Source organism: Piliocolobus tephrosceles, chromosome 7 (assembly GCF_002776525.5).
Source record: "Piliocolobus tephrosceles isolate RC106 chromosome 7, ASM277652v3, whole genome shotgun sequence".
Classification (NCBI taxonomy): Eukaryota; Metazoa; Chordata; class Mammalia; order Primates; family Cercopithecidae; genus Piliocolobus; species Piliocolobus tephrosceles.
The window spans coordinates 29,248,062-29,270,551 of NC_045440.1; the positions used below are offsets into that span (position 1 = coordinate 29,248,062).

The following is a 22,490-nucleotide window of genomic DNA, read 5'->3' on the forward strand; positions in this document are numbered from 1 at the left end:
TTTTCTTTTTTTTTTTTTTTTTTTTGAGACGGAGTCTCGCTCTGTCGCCCGGGCTGGAGTGCAGTGGCCGGATCTCAGCTCACTGCAAGCTCCGCCTCCCGGGTTCACGCCATTCTCCTGACTCAGCCTCCCGAGTAGCTGGGACTACAGGCGCCCGCCACCTCGCCCGGCTAGTTTTTTTTGTATTTTTTAGCAGAGACGGGGTTTCACCGTGTTAGCCAGGATGGTCTCGATCTCCTGATCTCCTGATCCGCCCGTCTCGGCCTCCCAAAGTGCTGGGATTACAGGCTTGAGCCACCGCGCCTGGCCCCAGAAAATATTTCTAATTTTATAATGGAAATCAAAGAAACAATGAGATTCAGTAATACCAATATGTTGCAGCAGATCATTAAAAAAATCTGTCCCAGCACTTTGGGAGGCTGAGACGGGTGGATCACAAGGTCAGAAGATCGAACCATCCTGGCTAACCCGGTGAAACCCCGTCTCTACTAAAAAATACAAAAAAACTAGCCGGGCGAGGTGGCGGGCGCCTATAGTCCCAGCTACTAGGGAGGCTGAGGCAGGAGAATGGCATGAACCCGAAAGGCAGAGCTTGCAGTGAGCTGAGATCCAGCCACTGCACTCCAGCCTGGGGGACACAGCGAGACTCCGTCTCAAAAAAAAAAAAAAATCTGAATTATTCCAGATTATGGAATTATTTAAAATGGTTCAATACAAATAGCATCTGTGTGAAAACCTCATAAGGTAGCCTTGATATAAATTGTTAAATTCATGAAACCAAGACTTAGTTATCATTATCCAAGAGTCATGATCAATTAGTTTTTGTGCTAGCTCTAAAATAATTTAGGCTAAGAAAAGAGAGATTTTTTTTCCCTATGGGAAGATCATAAGCAGCATACTCATAATTATAGCATTTTTGGTTATTTAGATGTATATTGCTTACAAGACTTTAAGCTTTTATTCATTTCTTTTAAAAATTTTAATAACAGAGGAAGAGAAATGTTTCAAAAGAAAAACTTTTACAGAATAAGAGTTTAAAAAATGTATTTCACAGGTTGAGTATTTTCTGACTGCCAAAGATTTTGAAAATAACATTTGAAACAGTTCATTTGCAGAAAAATACATTTTTATTTTTTACCTATTTCCTCCCAAATTGTGTTTCTAATAAGGTTGTTTAAAGGTAAACAGTTTTATACTGAACAAGCAAAGATTATGAAATCATTTAGCAAACATTAATTTGTCAAATTCCAGAAAAACTTCCAATCTACTACTTACGTTATAATGTGTTATGGTAAAACAGTCTTAGAATGTACACAGGAAAAAGCCAAGGAAATTCTAGGATTTAAGCCTAATTGCCCTGGTAACTCTAGCCTTAAACCTTCAACAAACAAATAAAATAACAAATCAGCCAGGAAGCATAAAGTGTGTTCCATAGGTCTCAAGAGGAATAAAGGCTTACCTCCCACTGTAAATCAGTGGAAAAGCTTCCAGGATAAAATACCTTCGCTCAAAGATTAAAAGCATATCTTATCTTAATACAAGCACAATTGCTTTGTAATTGTAAATCTTTTTGCATGTAAGAATTCCAACAATACAGGAGATAAGGTTTATACTTGGAGAGCTAAATAGCAATAACTGTAAACCCATTATGGATGGGAGAAGGGTTAAGAAAATATCTTGCTTAAAGAAAAGGTTGAGAAGAAACTGTAATGGTAGTTGCCAGGCTGGGGGAAAGGAAGATGGGGAGTTGTTTAATGGATATAGCTTTTCAGTTTTGGAGGACAAAAAAGTTCTGGAGATTGGTTGCATGACAAGGTGAATATACTTAACGCTATTGAACACAACATTACTGAACCCTTAGAAATGGTTAAGATGGTAAATTTTATGCTATGCATTTTTTTTTTCCACAACTGAAAACAAACAAACAAAAAAACACGCAACCACCTGAAGTGAGGCATTCAAAGACTGACTAGATTGACTAAGGCAATTTTTTTCTACTCCTGATAAATGATAGGTTTATACTGTATATATATTTTTTAAAAAAGAGGCTGAGAAATGTCATTTGAGACTTAAAGGGTCAACTTTTGAGACTGAAAGACCAGTTGCCTGGCTCTAAAGACTCTGAATGTTTGGTTGTGAAATCCAGGGAGTATGAAACCAGTGGACTGATGTCAACTAAGACCAGACAGACAGAACATGAGTTTAGGAGGTGGGTGAGAAACTGGCATTTCCAGGAATCACTGCCCAGAAAGCTGGCCAGTACGATAGTATACAAAATTTTAAACACCTGGATTTATGCATTTAGCTTCTCTGTGTTTAAAGTGAGCCCTGGCCAGGTGCAGTGCCTGACGCCTGTAATCCCAACACTTTGGGAGGCTGAGGTGGGAGAAATGCTTGAGCCCAGGACTTTAACACCAGCTGGGCAACATAAAGAGATGCTGTCACTACAAAAAATTAAAAAATTAGCCAGGCATGGTGGCATGCACCTGTGGTGCCAGCTACTCAGGAGGTTGAGGCAGGAGAATGGCGTGATCCCGGGAGGCGGAGCTTGCAGTGAGATCGTGTCACTGCACTCTAGCCAGGGGGACAGAGCGAGACTCCATCTCAAAAAACAAACAAACAACAACAAAAACAAACAAGCAAATCAAAGCTGGGCACGGTGGCTCACACCTGTAATTCCAGCACTTGGGAAGCCAAGGCGGGCAGGTCACCTGAGGCTAGGAGTTTGAGACCAGCCTGGCCAACATGGTGAAACCCTGTCTCTATCAAAAATACAAAAATTAGCCAGGCATAGTGGCACATGCCTGTAGTCCCAGCCACTCAGGAGGCTGAGGCATGAGAATCACTTAAATCTGGGAGGTGGAGGTTGCAGTGAGCTGAGATCACACCACTGCACCCCAGCCTGAGCAACAGAGTGAGACTCTGTCTCAAAAATAAATAAATAAATAGGCAGATAAATAAATACATAAAATAAAGTGAGCCCCAGATACTACTTATTAATATTGTAACCAAAAAATCATCATCCTATGGTGTTATGACTAAGAGTATTTAAAATTTAAGCAATTTCTGTTGGAAAAATGATATGGAAGAAAGAATGCAAGTCTAACAAGAAACAAACAAAAAAGAATGCAAGTCCACAGTCTAAGTCAATGACAAAGAGGGGCTTCCAGACCACTTGTATCAGAATGACTAAGACAACAGAAAATGCCAATTTCTGAACCCCTCTCTTGAACCAATCAAATCAGAATATCCTAGGATGGGGACCAAACCTATATTTTTATTTAATACACCTGCACACTAATATTTGAGAATCACTGGACTAAATTTTAAAGGATGCAACTGCTGTCATTTTAATGGGGGCAAATGTAGAGTTTAATACTTAAGAGTGTCTTTGATGACATCATCATGGCCATCATTCTTCTAGTTTCTGAGAGGCATAGTGGAGATGCTCTGCTCTTTTAAAGGAGAGATGATCAAAAGAGAAAAAGAAAAAAGGAAAGATTTCAAACAATCTCTTTCACATATTAGAAGAGACACATTCCAGGTGAGTCACATGGTAGTTTGTGCTGCAACTGCCAGCTATCTGGCTAAGCTAGAAATTTTTAGAGCTACAATGAGAACTTTTATGTCTCTAAAGCAGGAATGACAAATAGCAAATACTCGGCATGAATGCTGTTTTTTCCCTCTCCCTGTAGATACGAACACAGCACTTTAGGGCAGCCAATCAATTGTAGATACAAGCGAGATGAAACCAATTTGCCACTGCGTCTCGAGGGACAAGAAAAAGGTGAATAGGATTGGGATCTCTTTTAAAATTTTTTACATACATGTAAAAAATTGTATATATATGCATGTGCAATATATATGTTTAACATATATTACACATACTCATTCTATAAGAGAGACTATATATCCATATCTATTATATATAACATGTATGTAATATTTATGTGGAGGAATAAAATTTGCTTAGCCAAATATTTAGAAATGTGCAATATAGTTTATAGATGTTTGTGTGATAACATCTAAACCACTCAGATCTCTCCATAAAAGCTACTATTTGCCCACTTGAAATCTGGAAACGTTACAGTATCACAAGAAAGTACAGATGATTAGAAGAAGTAACAAGAAAAAAGTGGACACTACCAGGAGAATCGAGTTTCATATGAATTCACAAGGTCCTGAATTTAGATATGATTGCATTTGTAGCAATAATGAACTTGCTTGGAAACTTGTTGTTTAAAACAAAAAATTTAAGATGAAATTAGCAAACGATGTTGCTTCTTTCCACCTGAATTGAGCAGTGCAAGAAAAAATACAGAAAGATATTACAGATGTTTCGACTTTTAAACAAAATTTAATCTGAATTTTTATAAAGAAAAAATTTGATAATATCCAATAATTTGGTTTTCCAATTTACCCTACTGCCTCTTATGTCTTTCTAAATAAATCTATAGCAGGTACTTTTGAAATAGCACTACAAATACTAAATTTATTCCTTCATACAATCTTTTTTGAAAAAAGACTGAAAGTGAAAAGTTTCTTTGAAAATTATAAAAGGTAGACTTAATCTTGCAGAATAAATTTCATAAATACTATTTAACTAGTCATTTAATTAATAAAGTTCATGAAAATTTAAAACCTAGTTCTTACATTGTTCTGCAATAGCAAAGGATGGGAAGAAGGACTTTTTTCTTTATATGTTTTCACAATAATATTAGAAAATTTGAAATCACACTTCTTTATCCAAACCAGTAAATTAACAGAAGGCCTGAAGGCAAAAGTTCCAATGATTATTTCCAATAAATTCTGAATCCCTTGGAGTGGAGAAGAATCTTTGAGCCATAACAATTCACGTTTTCTGATTTTTTAATTCCCTTTATGCATCCCACATTCAGTGCGTGCCCAGTCTCTACCTTAAATAATTCCAGGAGCAGAGAAGTCACGCAATCCTTAAAGTTTGCCCTAATGTTGAGCTGAAGTCTACTATAAATTTATTCTGCCTGAAGCCTACTCGAAGTATAATTCTAACACTTAATTTTTTTAACCTAAAATTTATCTTGTAGCCATAATACAAATGAATAGAGAATTTTTAAAAAAGTTACATTACCTATAATGATCCATTTGAGTTTGTGACTATCTCTGTTATGTCAGCAGTTAGTTAATCATTTTCACAATTAGGAACTAATTCAGTGTTCTGGAGTGCTAATCATTCAAAGGTAGTAGCTGTTAAGAGAAGTCAATGAACTTGCAGAACTGCCAAATGTCTACGTATGAATTAATTTAATACTTCAATAGGATGTAATCCACTAGAATGATAGCATTAAGGTTTATATATAGTTATAGATATTATGTAGATTTCAATACAAAATATGGTTTTATTATTGGGAGGCTAAGGTGGGCGGATCATGAGGTCAGGAGATCGAGACCACCCTGGCTAACATGGTGAAACCCCGTCTCTACTGAAAAATAGAAAAAATTAGCCGGGCGTGGTGGTGGGCGCCTGTAGTCCCAGCTACTCGGGAGGCTGAGGCAGGAGAATGGTGTAAACCCAGGAGGCGGAGCTTGCAGTGAGCCGAAATCTTGCCACTGCACTCCAGCCTGGGCAACAGAGTGAGACCCCGTCTCAAAAAAATATGGTTTTATTAATTTTGATCAACATATTAATTATAGTACAGAATATCTACGAAGTTGGCAAGCATAGAATAAATTACTTAAAAATATGTTAGTTATAGAAGGTGGGCTCAATGAGTGTTCAGGTGAAACACCTCTATTTTTTTTTCTTTTTTGATAGGGAGTCTTGCTCTGTTGCCCAGGCTGGAGTGCAGTGGGGCAATCTTGGCTCACTGCAACCTCCGCCTCCTGGGTTCAAGTGATTCTCCTGCCTCAGCCTCCGGAGTAGCTGGAATTACAGGAGCCTGCCTATATGCCTGGCTAATTTTTGTATTTTAGTAGAGACGGGGTTTCACTATGTAGGTCAAACTGATCTCGAACTCCTGACCTCACATGATCTGCTTGCCTCCACTTCCTACCATGTTGGGATTACAAGCGTGAGCCACCGGGCCCAGCCAATATCTCTAATCTTAAAGCAATGAGTTCAATTGTTAATCTAAAGAAAAGTACTACAGGCCGGGGGTGGTGGCTCATGCCTGTAATCCCACCACTTTGGGAGGCCAAAGCGGGCAGATCACCTGAGGTCAGGAGTTTGAGACCAGCCTGGCCAACATGGCAAAACCCTGTGTCTACTAACAATACAAAAATTAGCTGAGAGTGGTGGCACACACCTGTAATCCCAGCTACTCGGGAGGCTGAGGCTGGAGAAGCGCTTGAACCTGGGAGGCAGAGATTGCAGACAAAAAAGGTACTGTAAACACACTACAGTATATAGTTCCTCCATTCTATACGTACAGAGAGGATACATGAAGATGGTAAAAACACTACATGCTTTTACAGGAAATTAGTATATTTCTCACCATTTATATATCTTAAGACATAATCAGCATTTTAAGCTCTAGCCTTTAAATTCTGTTTACTTAGCTTACTCTAGTAATTATGAACCATTTGAGCTACATGATGTATGTCGCAAAATGGAAAACTAAGGGACTAAATTAATTCCAAGATCTTTCAAGTCCTAATATTTAATAGTCATTAAACTTGTATTAATAATTCTTAAGTAGATAAATCGTTCACTTTTCTTTACCAAGATTTATATACCATAATTACATAATAAATTAAAAATATGCATCAGTCTCCATATATTTAAAAGCTGAAAAAAAAAAAAAAGCTGAGCTTTTCACATGAGGTTTCATAACTATTAATTCCTATCCGATTTCTCTCAAGATAGCTGTTGAGAAATGAGAGGGAATCAGAAAGGTTATTAAAAAGAGAAGAAAATAATTTTTTCCAAAACCATGGTCAACTTATTTAAAAAGTTGCTTGTTTCAAGATTTGTAAGCTTGTCAAGGCAGAAGAAGGAGTAGCTCTGAGAGTCTCCTCTTTCTACCCAGATACCCTAGTTGTTTCGACTGAGTTTTTCTAGCACTATCTTTTGTAGCTAAGGTAAAAATCTCATCAGCTGAGAGCAATGTGGTTCTTAGAGTGCGGTCCCCCTAGATCATAGCATCCACTCTCCTTGGGACTGTTAGAATTTCACATTCTTGGTCTTCTCCCCACCCTACCAGTCCTACTGAATAGAAACTCTGAGCTGGGGCCAGCCATCTGTGGTTTAACAAACCATTGAGGTGATTTGTATTCACACTGAAGTTTGAAAATTAGTACCCTATAGTAATGGGGAAAAATATGTATCTGTAAATCGAGCAATTATCTGTTTATTCCACTGGAATTAAGAGAAAGAGGAGGAAATTTGGTAATTAAATATGAAAATGAGAGGAATGATGTAGGGAGGACTACAGCGGGAAAAGTTGTGAGACATCAATAAGATGGCAGGAAAAAGTTGTAAGAAATCAATAAAACATCCAAAAATACTGGTAAGATTTATTTTGAAACTAAGATAACCAGTTGTTTTTGGTTCATGAAAATGAAATTGTAGACCCATGGTGAAGAGTAATTTGTCTCCTCTCTGCCCTTAGGGATGAAACTGTGAAGCTCTTCTACATTCTTGTGATCTGATCCCTTTAAAAAATTATGACATTTATTGGAAATAGTTGATCAGGATTAGAGGTTTTATCTGTAAACTAAAGATCAAATAACTTGTATTTATTAGCACCAACTTTAACCAACGGAATCCTCATGTAAGCCAAGCATCTCTTTGGTGAGACTAGTCCCACATATAGGGGGATGGTTTTGGATAAAATAATTCCTAGTAAGCTGAGGCAGATGTATAGTGGCGACTGGGGATAGACTGTGCTTTATTAGAGTTGGAAGGATCAGCTTCATAGGAAGTCTGAAAGGCAGTTTGGCCTAACTGAATGGGCACTATCTTTGGCTTTGGTGTAAATTTGCGTTCAAATACATTAATTCTGAAATTCCGAACCAGTTTATAAACCTCTGGAAAATCCTATGAAAATGAAAATGGGGATGATAATAGGGTTGTTATAAGGATTAGGAATAGTAGTTATAAGGGGCCCAGCTATGTCCAGTATACAGTGGGTGGTCAATAAGTAATAGTTATTACTACTAATAAATCTTAATTGACTCTTCCTTTTCTTACCACCTTCTCTGTTAAAATGGTCATGGTTAAACTTCTCTAGGGACCAAATTCATTTCTTTTCTTTCTTTTTTTTTTTTTTTTTGAGATGGCATCTCACTCTGTTGCTCAGGCGGGAGTGCAGTGGTGCCATCTCAGCTCACTGCAACCTCCGCCTCCTGGGTTCAAGCGATTCTCCTGTCTCAGCCTTCTGAGTAGCTGGGTTTACAGGAGCGCACCACCAAGCCTGGCTAATTTTGGTATTTTTAGTAGAGAAGGGGTTTCACCATGTTGGTCAGGCTGATCTTGAACTCCTGACCTCAAGTGATCCACCCGCCTTGGTCTCCCAAAGTGCTGGGATTACAGGCGTGAGCCACCACACTCAGCCTAAATTCATTTCTGAAATTACCTGTCAATCACGCTAGTAAAAAATACTTTTCTGAAGATGCACTGTGTGTTGAAAAGTTGGAGTAACTGACCTTTCAGTTCATGTCATCCCAAGTCAAATCGGTTTTCTATTCATCTTAAACTCTTATATAGAAACATGGCAAGAGTGTGCAGAATAGTTCAGTGAAGTAGTAGCCCTTCTTTCTTAGAGTCTATAGATCTAGCTCACAGGGCAATTTCTAGATTTTCAAAGAGCAGCTCTGGTCTCTATTGTGTTTCAATTGTCTTCTGAACAAATAAATAGGATGGAGTGGGTCCATGTGATAGTGAAAGAAATTAATGCCCTTACCCACTTCCAATAGGGTACAGTGTGCAGGAGGGAAGAAGGAAAGAGGATTATAATGAATGGAATCTTAGAATTCTATTTTTACAACTGTATAACATGAGATGCCCTTTTTGGCACATTTACTAAGCAGCAAAAGATTTTGTTCTATTGAAATTCTAGACTGACAAATCACTGGAATAAATCACATTGATAGTTTGAAGAACCTAGAAATAAAATACAGCAGTCTCTGAAGTAAATTAGCAAATGATAAGGAATGTTGTGAATTTAGGTGTCTGTATATATCTTTATTCTTATTCCTACATCATTTTCCTATGGTTCTGTTGTTTTATTTTGCTCAGTAGTTTTGGCACATAGGTGAGTTCTTTTGGTAAAGTTGCTTAGAATATCTGATGGGAAGCTGAGGAAAGTTTCTACAAAATGGCACTTTTGTAGAAAGTATTCTCTCAAATCCCACTTAGATTTCAAACACCACTGAAAAAGCAGCAATCAAGGATTTAAAATGTATCTGCTATTTTGAGGAGAGGGAGGAGAAAAGACAGAAAACATTTTCTAACAACAGCCAATTCATTCTATAGAATTTGTTGAAAACAGACCAACCAAATTGCTATTTTGAACCACACCAGGGCAAAGATTAGTTATCATATGGAATGTTTCCATAATGGAATTTATGTGCACAGAAACTTTTGAAATTAGCAAAATACACATGCATATGCACTTCAAAATACACTTAAGTTACTCTTAAATGGAGTCTTTGATAAACAGGCACCAAAAGAGAGGTCTAGGGAGAAATGGGTCACTCTTTTTTAATCCTCTCCATTGGCAGTGGTGGGGCACTGCATAGTTGAGGACTGGGGTGCTTAAATACATGCTTCTCTGCACTCCAGCCTGGGTGACAGAGTGAGACTCCATCTCAAAAAAACAAAATAGTAATAATAAATAAGTAAATAAATAAATAAATGCTTCTAAGACAAAAACCTTGTGTGCTGCTGCTTCTCTCTTCCAATCACCATCCTTTGACTCTTCTTAAGGCTAAAAAAACCCCCAAACCATTAGATGGTTAACCTTTGCATACCCTAGTAGTTACAGGTCCTCTAAAACAGAACCATACTGTTCACAGGTCAGTATCCTTTCCGAAGGTCTTTGTCAGACATCATTATTTCTAGCATAGGATATTTGACAGGATCAACGAGAAGGAATCGAAGACAGTAGGGACCACTACCATGACAGCTGCAGTATTATTTGGCAATGTGATTTACGGTTATTTTAGGAACAATGGCATTTCAGGAAGTGATATTCATCTGTAAAATTCCTTTGCCATGCAGAATATAGAAAATGATTACAGAATATGCAGAAACAAGCAATGCTCCTTCCAAATAATGAGATATTGGATATAATAAAGAGATGGGACATAATCAATATTTAAAAATATTTCTTTTAAAAAATTAAAGTTTAGGATAGTTATGTAGTTAGTATACAACAACTTGGTCTTAATAAGGACTAGAAACAAAATTTTATTTTGTGTGGCTAAAGAAATACATACATATTATAAAACTGACATTTTTTGCATTGTTCCGTTGGGTATCATCACAGGTTGCTGCATCATTATAGTTGTTTTTAATGTAAACAAATAAACTCTCACACTTCCCAACTCTGGTATTATCCATCTATTTTTCCTTTCACAGTCCACTGATACAGAATTTTAAATGTTTAGAGTAGGAGGGAACCTTAGCTTCCAGCACAATGCTATTCATCTTTCACATGAGGAAATCATCCAACAGAAGTTGAGTGATTTACTCAGGGTCAGGCCACACCTTGGCAGAATTAATCGTATTATTCTTTCTCAAATGCTTTTTTAAAGGTTAAACAGAGATTGAGTTCTGACAATGACTTATTTCTCTTAGATGAATTTTGTTATGGACAGGCAAAATAATCAGCCATTATATTTCTCTTTCCTATTTCTTCTTTGCTGTTTGCTACCTCTAGGCAACAACCCATCGAATCCACAACAAAATCCTGAAGATTTCTGTATTATCCAAGAGAACCATTTTCTTTAAGAAAAATAAAATAATAAATATGTTTTGAATATAAAAGTTTCTGATAAAATAAATCCTGACTTTAATCAGATCAAATAAGATAATCAGATTTATACCATTATTTTGATAAAAACAAAAAAACCAACATAAGCTTTTTTTCCCCAATCTTACACTTTGAGCAACTCTTTTAAATACTACGAACACTTTTCATTAGGGACTATTTTTCCCTTTCCCTAGGAAAATAAAAACCAAATAGAACAATTTTTTGCAAAAATTAAGTTTAAGAGGGTAAAGTGTGAAGACAGAGAACTGCAACTTAATCATAAATAAGTTAACAATATTAGACAGGAAAATATATATTCCATTTAAATGAGTTTTTCTTCTTCATATTCATATCAAAAAGTAACTTCACTATAGCAGCACTAATTCATTATGTTTTATTTACCGGTGGATGTCACTGGCCCCAATAAAAATATGTAATTTTTCATAAGAAATATTCAAAAGAACATAAAGTTTGAAAAATATAATTTATCAGAAAGCACCAACATGGGAAGCTCTTCAATTAAGGATGGGAAATTATTAATATTTTTCAGCCTAAGTTTAAGCAAAATTCATTCCTAAAGATGAATTTTTAATGAATTTTACAATGAATTATTCAGCATGAAAATAAAGGGAGCAAACTCTTTTATGCTTTTAAAATATGTTTAAGAGGATCTTATCTTTTATCACCTCTCTCATTTTGTAAACATGACATTATGCTACCAAATATAGAGCTATTATTCTAAAGTTTAAAGCAATGCTTTAAATTTGTAAACCTTATGACATGTTCATAAAATTCATGGATAGCAATCCATGAAAAAATTCTTCTTCCTCAACCCACATTTTAACTGTATTGGATCTTTACAGATATTTACAACTGTATTGGATCTTTTACTCTGGTTGCTTTAATTCATAATTAGATAGCATCTTTCAGGACTCAAGTACAGGATCTTTCATTTTTCAGATAATTTTTTCTTGGTGGTCAATACGAAAGTCGTATCAAAATGCACTCTTGATGGGAATGAAAAGAGAATTTATGATTTTGGGGGAGGAGTGCTCACGAAACTATTAAAGCAGCTTTGTTTATGTTTATAGGAATAGTAATAATGCTAACTTCATTAAAAATTATATTGACCATTTCATATTCTTCCAGCAGAGACTGGAGACAGTTTAGCTGTCCTTGTAACCTCATAGCACCCTTACTCATTCCCCAAATCATCCCAGCACCTTTAGTCCCAAGACTACTGACAGACTCTTGGTCCTTCAGTGAAAAATCAATGCTTTAAACAATCGGGTCTAGAGTTAGGACCTATTTGCTTAAACTTGGATTTGATGAGGTTGCTAAATGAACGTTATACCTTTCTCATAAAGATAAAGGCTTCATGTTAATAAAGTATTTCAAAAGAATTGTAACATACCTTTTCACTAAGTTCTGATACTCATTTGCTTTTATAATGGCAAGGTCTTTGGATAAAGATAATAGTAACAGAATTAGTAAAAATTGAAAGTGATACTTTATTAAAGCTTTTAAATATGGGTGTTTTTCATTAGAGAACACGGCTTAAGATAACACTTGGTTAAATTATTTAATATCCTGGCACTCCTGAACTGCATTACTTCAGGAAAAAGACCAATATATTTGTGAGGGGAATATAGGAAGGCAAGATGGCTAGGAAGAGGGAAGGGAAACTAGTAGGATAAACTGAATATTTGTATATTTAAAATACACATATATTTGCATTTTAAGTAAATACCAATGGGATTCATTCAAAATTTCCTTGATATTTCCTTAGTATAGTAATATATTTCAAATTAAGTGATATGTTAACTAGCTCAAGTATGATATCTAAGTTAAAAAAAAAGTCACTTAAAATGATAGATCTGAAATTTAACCTACTAGGTACAAGATAGTATATATAATATGTTTTCATCTGTATGTTTTTAAAAAGAATATATATATATACATACACATATACTTGTATATGCAGAGTAACCCTAGAAGGATACACAAGAAATTGCTAACATTGGTTGCTACTTTTCACCCTCTACCCATCTGTACTGTTTCCATTTTGTATTATATGTATGTTTCTCCCCATTCAAAAATATTGATTAAAATCTCATTACCAAAATAAATTTAAATGATTTAAAATAGCATGTCAAATTAATAACAACTATGGATTTTTTTCCACTATACATGAAAATATATACTTATACATATATTATTTTTCTAAGCTCTACCTACTAAATTTGGGTATATTTTCTTTATGACAGAGTTACTGTGATCTGAAAACTCAATTTTCACATGATATTAAGTTGGGAAAAGCACATTTTCCCTGAACTTCATTGCTACAGTATGGTGGACTATGGGTTGCATCAACAGCATGTTATCATACTTATTCTCTTTCTCTGATGGGCTAGCCATTAGCCACCATTTCTCTTTGAAATTCAAGAAACATTTAAGGAAATTTCAGAAGGATTTTAAGATCCTTTTCAGGCAGTGATAAATATTACACCTGTATTATTCTGTAGGCATAGAATCAATGTTAACTCCTCTTTGTATGTTGTCGAAGATGTTTGGTGTTTTAGTAAAGACAGACTTCAAACTAAGTGGTGACTAAGCAAACCCCTTACATAAAGCTTTGAATAGGATTTCATAAATAGTTCCAATGAAAAACATTTGGAGATAAGCAGGAATAAAAGCTCACACTTATGAAAAAATTATTTTCAGAAAACCACTTAAAATTCAAATTAAGTCCTATTCATTTAAATATTAAAATATACCACAAACCCAAATTTAAAGGAATGATAATACATACATCAGCTTTCAATGGTAGCTGCTTATTTAAAATGAGCATCTGAGGGTGTATTCCAATTTCATCCTCTTCAAATTGTGCAGCTCAGATAAATGTTTATTTTATGGAAAATATTTGCAAAATTACAATATAAATACATGATTATATTAAGGTAGGATGACCATCTAATGTATTCTTATCTATAGATATAAAATGAACGCAGTAAATATAGCACACTCTTGATGAATTGTTAGTACACAGTGTTTCTCAGTAAAGTATTATTAACAGTTATCTAGTTTTCAAATGTACATCTTAAGAAGCTTTTATGATGGAAGGATACGCTAAATCTCCCAATACCCTTTTTAGTTGGTGAAGGTTAGTACTTCTGTGAATTCTGAGATATTGGTGTTAGTGACTGTTCATAGGTTCCTTGCATTTCCTTAACTTGAAACCTTATTTCTTTAGTCTGAGTGTTCTTTAAATAATGCCACATCAGCTAACCACACTTTTAATTTGAGTATAATATTATGTACTGCATATTTATTCATTACTTAAACATATATCAACAATGAAACGATTGAAAAAAAATTTGGTCTGGACAAATTCCCCAAATTAAATGTCAGGGCATTATGGGGAATCTCAACTAAATATACGAATTTGGGTTGGAAATAGTATTTTATTTATTCTAGTTCTTAAGACATCAAATGTGAACTCTACTTTAGAATTATTTGTTAAATATACCGGGATTTGTTTCAAAAGCATCTTCTACCCTTCTCCATTATACTGATTTAATGGAAACCTGTTACAACAACAGTTCCAACACAAACATATGCATGCAAGAGATCACCTTATAGATTCTAGCTACATAGTTATTGAAACACATCCCACCTGTCAAGTGGCATAAATGTACATCTTCTATATACAAAAGGTAAAGTGCATTATTAAATTAGTGAACTGACAGATTGTCTGCCTGGACCATATAGCTTTCAAATAGACAAATGTGAAATTCTCCTATCAGAACCAATTATTTCAAGAGGTTCCAACTAGTTTTTCCACCCTGTCATTTATTTTTTTGGCCATGCTCTTTAGTGCAAATAAGCTTGTGTTTGACTCAAGTTTCAGGGACATGGCAGTTTGGGGCTTTAACAAGGAAACTTATAAAATGTAGCAGAACTTTAATATCTTTATAATACATTGCATCTTTTGCATATAAGCAACAGATTAGTGCTGCTTTCAATTGCTAGGAGCACACTGCCAACTATCAAGAGGAACCCGTTTCCAAATTTCATACTATTAGCTTATATTACTACAGTTTTGAGCCTGCACCACATTATGCTTGGATTATTATGTGCAAACATCATCAGTGTTTTAGAATTATACAGTGAACTAGTACTTTTGGTTACTAACTTTCATGCTCATTTTTTAACTTCTAACTTCCAGTTGCCTTAAGAGTTTAATGTCTTCAAGGCAGGGTTTCTGTTATTTTGAAGGATACCATGAACACTTGCAGCTCCATGTATGTTACAAATGACAATAAATAAAGTGAATATTGCACAGATAAGAACAGTAGCTTATTTTATAAGATACATGGCAATACATGTCCTAAGACCAGAGTTTTGAACTGGATCATATTTAATTATGGCTAATGAATTCTTGGGAATTTTAAGTATCAAAAAATCATAGCATCATCTCATTTTTCAATGATTATGAAAAAAATGAAACAAAAGGACTGGCAGAAGGCTTAATAATTTTAGAGTATATTCAATTGCCAGTATATATGCATCTATTTAATCTGCAGCTTTGAGATGGTAAAAACTTTGAACTATACATACAAGGTAGAAAATCTGGCTGCTTAACTAATTCTTTACTTAAATAATTAATGGAAAACTAAATTTAATAGTGTTTATATACAATGAGTTAAAGATATTTATCTTTAAGTCTGACATGGTATTGTATGTATGTATACATACATATATATGTATATGCATATATATACATATATGTGTGTGTATATATATAGATATAGACACATACTCAAATCTTATCAGACCCAAAAGGTAAAAGGAAATCATTTAGACCTAATGGATATAAATATTTTAGAAAGGAAGACTTTAAGAGAGAGTATACACTCATAGCAATAGCGATAGGAACAATCAAATACTAGAATATTCACAGCTCCAGTTTGCCAAAATCTGACAGGTTGATTATTATTAATAGGCACTATGATGGGCAGCAATAACAATCAGTAGTACAGTAATTCAAGTGCACATCACTCCTTCATAGACCAAAAACTACTTTTTTTTAGCAAGCCTACATAGTTATTTTACAGTTAGGACTGTTTAAAAATCCTTGCTACTTTTAGAGTCTCAACACCCACCATGTGCTATTAGCTCTAGTACTAACATTATCTCCTAACCTTCAGTTGTTCCATAGTGATCCAGATGGTCCACAATTATAATGAACTAATGAGATTCCTTCACGCTACTAGAGGAAATGTGAAATACGATCTGCAAACCAACACCAGTATATATGTTGGGGTTACTGATTGCTTGTTCTTAAGTAACATAAACCAATAAAATTAATTTTCTTAATTCATACCATCAAGTTTTCTTAGTGACCTCACATAAATGTATTGGGGGACAAACCTCTGGAAGAAAAAAATTGCTGATATAATTTTAAATTACTTTTGGCATATAAAAGAAGAGCTACATTCTGATTTGAATCCATTCAGCCAGCTCTCATCAATGAGAGTAATATTTGGGGGTTGAAATCAGTGTTCTGGCTCTTAAATATGATTAGATGGACTTACTGTGTAGGAGGTGAATAAAGCCAAGATAAAAGACAATAATTTCATTCAGAAGAAGATATAGCTGAATAGATGTAATTTCAGTCAGTTAATACAGGATGGGTTGGTACACATATAACACTATACCCACTTGTTTAAAAAATTGCTTAGGTGTTGAAAAATTGCTGTGGCACTTCCTGGAAAGTAATTTTTAATACAGGTAAATGGGTGAGTCTTGTGTAAAGTCAGAAAGAGCACCTTGGAAAATGCCTGAATTTTCCTTTCAAATATATTTATAACCAATCTTCAAATAATATTTTTCTCAGACTGGAAATTTGTGTTCTAAATTCTTTTTAGAAAAAAAAAATCCCCATCCCCTCTGGAATTAAAACACCTGTAAAATTCAGGTTTATACTGGAAGTGTTGACATGGTTTTAAGGGTAGCAATTGCAAAAGTGCTACTAAAATATATTATTACAGGTATATTTTTATATCAGTTAATTGGTGCACCAACCCTTCTGGAATAGTGTTAAAGAAGAAGCATAAAGTATAACACCTTGAGTCCATGATCTATTTTGGGGAAGAACCCTCTCGCAATCTTCAAATTAGCATGAAAAGCTAAAACACCAAGATTTCCATAGCAAAGCCATTGGATGAAGCCTCTCACTCAATGTGGCATAAAAGTAATTCCTGAAACTTTGGAAAGTCAATAAAAATATAAAGAACATTAAGTAGAGGTAAAGAAGGGATTGTAACTAAACTTAGAATAACCAATTAAAACTCTCCCACGGCTTTGATATGGTAACTATAAAATGTAGGGTTACCACAAAGTTTGAAATTATAGAACACTATAGTATTCTTAAGAAATATTATGACACTGTATTTTTAAGGTTTAATTAGATAATAAGATTTGATCCTTTGATGGTATAAATATTCAGTTATCCAATGGACAATATACATCTACTTGTCCTTTTATAAGTAAATATATTTATCTATACTGGAGGTCAATTTCTGTTTCTGTGGTAACTGCCCTACAGGTAAGCTTAGCAGCTTTTAATGAAGTGGGATTGAAATACTTTTTGGGGAATTTGTTAAATAGAAAGTCACACTTCCATTTATGTATCTTTTTTCAGGATTATGTCATAGTGCAATGTAAATCTTAGTTATGGTATTTAGAATGTCAGAATGTCACATTTTGTGCTGATTTGCATACTTCAATAGTCTGGAGCAGTTGAAGCAGCTAAACTATTTAGCTCTGGGAAGGTTGGAATTCCCGTAAGAATTATAGTGATCTATGTGTAACATAACATGAGAATCAGACTTCTTGAAGTATCAACTACTAGAGGTATTACTAGTAACAACGGGCCAAAAAAGAGGAAAAACTTCTTCAAAGGATAATGGATCAGTACTTTTAGCCAATTTGTGATTTTAAATTTTGCCTGATGGAGTTCAATTTCACTCTAGTCGAGGCATTCTTGTTCTTCACCACTGGCCTTTCTGCCATCCATTCTCTTTTCTTTATGGCTGTTGCAAATTTTCCTCATCTCTTCTTCATACTTGATAAAATTCTCCCCAAACCTTGTCCAAGCTTTGAATGGAACAGTAATAGTATTACGGTAAGGTGGTCTCACCTCACTTACCTTCAGGAAAATTCCATATTTATTAGAGCCCACATCAAAGTAGAACCTTTTATTGTCCACTCTGAAAGAAGTCCCCTCTGGGAGTTCTAGTGGGTCATCGTCTCCACCTCTTCGTTCTTCTATGTCTCCTTCGCCATAGTCTTCAATCAGCTGAACCAGGGCATCACGAAACTCAATCATTCCTTGTGCTGGGAGGACAATAGTCTGTTCTTGGCCCAAACTGTGGCCAAAATAACCTATCATGCCAGTCCCCCGCATCATGGTTTGTCTAATCCGTAGGAAGCGACCCCGCTGATTTTCCTTTAGGTCTAGGTAATATTTCCTATTGTCCCTCTCGATATAGTCTGTTTTCAGGACACTGTGAGGATGCTCTTCGGACCCCACCGAGACTGGTGGGGAGGGTGCCGAGTGCTTCTGTCTCCTCCTGGAGCCTTGTTCTTTGCTGTGGCCATGCTCTTGCCGGTGGCCTTTCAGGCCCAGGTGGGCATAGTGCTCGATGAAGTCCCCTAGACAGTCCTTCAGCTCCGCTGCCACAGACAGGGAGAGGGTCAGTTTACTCTTTCTGATGTTGTCCTGCCGGCCTCTCCCTATCCAGACTTCGGCTATCTTTAGGAAGCGGCCCCGGGAGCTTTGCTTCACGTCTAGGTAAAACCTCTTTTTCTGGATGTCCACTCGTTTGGAGGCCAGCTCCTGGATTTCGGCTGCGCCCCCGGCCTGATTAGGGGTGGCTGAGGCCGCGTAGTGGGGGTAGTGGGAGTGCTGGGCCTGGGGATAGAGTCTACTCTTGCTTAGGCCAGAGCCCCCTACATTCTTGCCTCCGCGGCCGCGGCCGCCGCCGCCTCCCCTTCGCCTGGCTCTTTCCATCTTCAGCTGCAAGTGACAAACAGACACACGGGGTGGGGTGGGGGAGGGGTGTTGAGAACAATCGCAGACGCCCCTCGGCCTGGCCGCCCCCGCCGCCGCCCGCGACCCCCACGCCGGGCCCGGCTCCCCCGGCGCCGCAGCGCGGGGGCTCCAGCTCCTGCCGGCCGGTTGGCTGCCGCCGCTCCGGCTCTGCCCGCGCTCCCCGCATCCCTCCGCCGCCCCCGGGACCGCTCCCGCACGCCGCCGCCGCCCGTCCCGCGTTCCGCGACCCCGGGTCCCCAGCCGGCGGGCACTCACATCATCTCTGCCATCACCGCCGCCGCCGATGCCCTTCACGACCACCGCCGCCGCCGCCGCCAGCTCTCGGCCCCTCTGCTGCAGCCGCCGCAGCCGCCGCCCCCCGCCTTCTCCCCCGCCGCCGCCGCTCGCACTGCCCCCCGCCGGAGCAGCCGGGCAGGGGCATCGCCCGCGGCGCCCACCGCCGCCGCCCCTCCTGCGGCCGCTGCGGGGGCAGCTGCCTGGCTTCGGACACCGGCCCCACACCCGCCAGGAGGGGAGGGGAGGGGAGGCGGGGAGAGCGACGGCGGGGGGCGGGCGGTGGACCCCGCCTCCCCCGGCACAGCGGGCTGAGGGGAAGAGGGGGTCTCTGCTCTTCCTTAGTTTACGCCCTGACGGAAGCCCGGCGCGTGGGGTGCAACGGGAGTGCGAGGGGACTGGACAGGTGTGAAGAGGTGCGAATGAGGACCAGGTAGAGGGAGTGTTCTCACTTCTCCGGATTCCACCGGGATGCGGGACTCTGGCGGCCCAGCGGCACCTGCAAGGAGACTACACTTCCCGAGGAACTCAGCGGCAGCGAGGGCCTCCGCGCATGCGTACCGCGGCGCGCTGGGCGGGGCTGGATGGGCTGTGGTGGGAGGGCTGCAGCGCCGCTCGAAAGGCGAGCCGGGCCGGGGGCGGGGAAAGGGGTGGGGCAGGTGCGGGGGCGGGGACGGGGCTGGAGGGGCGGGGCGGGTCGGTCTCCCGGAGCTGATGTGTACTGTGTGCGCCCGGGACGCGCCGGCTTGTACTCTGCAGCGCGGGAATGAAGTTTGCTGATTTGGTGTCTAGCCTGGATGCCTGGGTTGCAGGCCCTGCTTGTGGTGGCGCTCTACAGTCATCCGGCTGAAGGAGAAGACCTGTTGGACTTTATCTTCTCAGGGTAAAGTGTCTTCCCATTTCCGTTTTCCCAGCTCCGTGCCCCGGGTATCTATCGTGCGAGGCTTCTGAGACACGTGGAGGTGCTTAGGCCCGCAGAGCAGGCCCCTGGGCTGTGTTTGGGAGATTCCGGAAAAAACAGACATTCTACCTTTCCCTTTCCCCTCGGGAGCAGCCAGGAAAGGCGTCTGTGGGAGCTTCCGCCATTCAAAAAGTGCTTCCCCGCCACTCCCGGCCCCAGCCTGACGTTTACCCTGCGCGCTTAGGTTGTTGTCTTTCCAGTACGGCCTTATGGCAGAAATTGAGTCATTCCAGGTCTGCACAGTAAAGTCGAGGGAAATAACCTGCTGTCTATGATTTAGCAAGTGATGATGGATATTTTTGAGTTCAAATCGCTCAGTCCTTAATAGATTTTCTTTTTTTTCCTAGTTGAATGTCAGTTGTTCTCCGGCTAGGTTTGATGTGAAAAATACTACTCCCTATTGAAGAGGGTGATATAATTCTTAGGATGCTAATACAGGAGTCTGTAAGTCGGAGTACTTCAGGCTTTTTATGGTTTGGTACATTTCTTTTTAGGGGTGGAAGATTGGGATAAGTAGGACAGTTCAGATCTTGATGTCATTGAATAGTGGTGTCGACCTAAAAGGAAGAGGCCGGGGCACAAAATTTTAATTTAAAGTGTTTACTTTAGCCAAAATGAGGGCAGTTGCCCAGGACTCATTTCCCAGTTGCCTTGGGGAGTGCTCCTTCAGCCTTGGTTACAAGCAGATTTTTAAAGGCGAAAGGAAGGAGTGGGCTGAGACAAAGTTGGTCAGGAATTGTTATTGGTTTACAGAGATACCATTGCTTAGTGATTGGCTGTACACTGTAACTCATAGGGTATGAGTTATCGTGTCCAGCATATGACATTTTATGGCTACTTTGTACCAGTCTAGAGCACACATAGCAGGTGGGCTTTAAGAGATAATTATCCAGCTCAAGCAGGGAGTGAGATGGGACTGTTTTTTCATTCTAATGCCTCTCTGGGCCTGATAATTTAAAGGGGCTTCCATTCTTCAGCTAAAATTTTATTTTCTACTTTTTTTTACCCACAGTGGTCGCCCTTTATTAATCCAACAAATGTTTATTAAGGACTGCTCTAGGCACTAGAGATACCAACAATGAACAGAATAGACAAACATCTCTCTCCTTTTGGAGCTTACAGTTTAGTGGAAAGAGACAGGCAAAAAATAAAATGTATAGGGTGACATAAGGTGAAAATGGAAATTAAAAAGGAAAGAGGGATGAAGAGTGTGTGTGTGTGTGTTGGGGGTGGAGGGCTGTAGGGAGCTGCAGTTTTACAATAAGTGGTCAGGGAAGACCACACTGAGAAGGGAATTTTTGAGTCCAGAGCTCAAGGAAGTGAGAGAACTTACCTTGAGGCTCTCTGGAGGAGAAGAAAGTGCAAAGGCCCTGGGGGAACCTGCCTCTTTATATTCAGAGAGCAACTTAAGAGGCCTAGTGAGCTGGAGCTGAGCGGAGAGGAGGTCAGAGGTCAGGCCAGAAAGGGAAGGGGGCCAGAATATGTAGGACTTTATGGGCTATATTGAAAATTTGGGCTTTCATTCTGAGGGAGATGGGAAGCTGTTGGAGAGTTGTTAGGGAAACGTGATCTGAATTATGTTTCTAAAAAATTGTGGTAAGATATCATAAAATTTGCCATATTAACCATTTTTAGGTGTTCAGTTTAGTGACATTGATTACACTCATCATGTTGTGAAATCATCACCACCACTATTTCCAAGACTTTAATGACTTCAAACAGAAACTATAACTTTTAAGCAATAACTCCCCGTTGCCTCATCCACCCAGCCCTTAGTGACTTCAAATGTACATTCTTCCTATACAAATTTGCCTATTCTAGATATTCTACATAAGTGGAATCATATAATATTTGTCCTTTTTGTATCTGGCAAATTCCACTTAGCATTTTTTTTTTAAACAGCTTTATTGGGATAGAATTAATATAGCATACGGTTCACCCCTTTAAAGTGTACAATACAATGGTTTTTAGTTTGTCTTCAGAGTTGTACAGCCTTTATCACTATCACCTTTAGGACTTTTTCATCACCCAAAAGAGAAACTCCATAACCATTAGTACTCAATCCCACCTGCTTTCCTAGGCAATCACTTACCTATTTTTTGTCTCTATATAGCTATCAAACCCTATAACATTCCTTCTATCTAACTGTATTTTTGTATTCATTAACAACCTCTCTTCATTC

The 22,490-nt window shown here is 38.4% G+C and overlaps 2 protein-coding genes across 7 annotated transcripts in view; one reads left to right on the forward strand and one right to left on the reverse strand.

Annotated features, from left to right (window-relative positions):
* PURG (purine rich element binding protein G) overlaps nucleotides 1-19,602 on the reverse strand; it is a 38,237-nt gene extending 18,635 nt beyond the window's left edge. Inside the window, exons 1-2 of one of the 2 annotated variants that reach the window (XM_023214654.2) lie at nucleotides 19,330-19,602; nucleotides 18,169-19,038 (exon numbers count right to left, since the gene is read on the reverse strand). In XM_023214654.2, coding sequence (XP_023070422.1) covers nucleotides 18,169-19,032 — 864 coding nt within the window. In that variant the 5' untranslated portion in view covers nucleotides 19,033-19,038; nucleotides 19,330-19,602. Of the gene's footprint in view, nucleotides 1-17,076; nucleotides 19,039-19,329 lie in introns of those variants that run through there. The other variant, XM_023214652.1, reaches the window with a different exon arrangement.
* Nucleotides 19,603-20,046: 444 nt separating this feature from the next.
* WRN (WRN RecQ like helicase) overlaps nucleotides 20,047-22,490 on the forward strand; it is a 139,198-nt gene continuing 136,754 nt past the window's right edge. For 3 of the 5 annotated variants that reach the window (XM_023214601.2, XM_023214608.2, XM_023214609.2), the window contains exon 1: nucleotides 20,047-20,230. The gene's annotated coding sequence lies outside the window, so the exon portion shown is untranslated. The remainder of the gene's footprint in view (nucleotides 20,231-22,490) is intronic. The other 2 variants (XM_023214605.2, XM_023214606.2) reach the window with 1 other exon arrangement.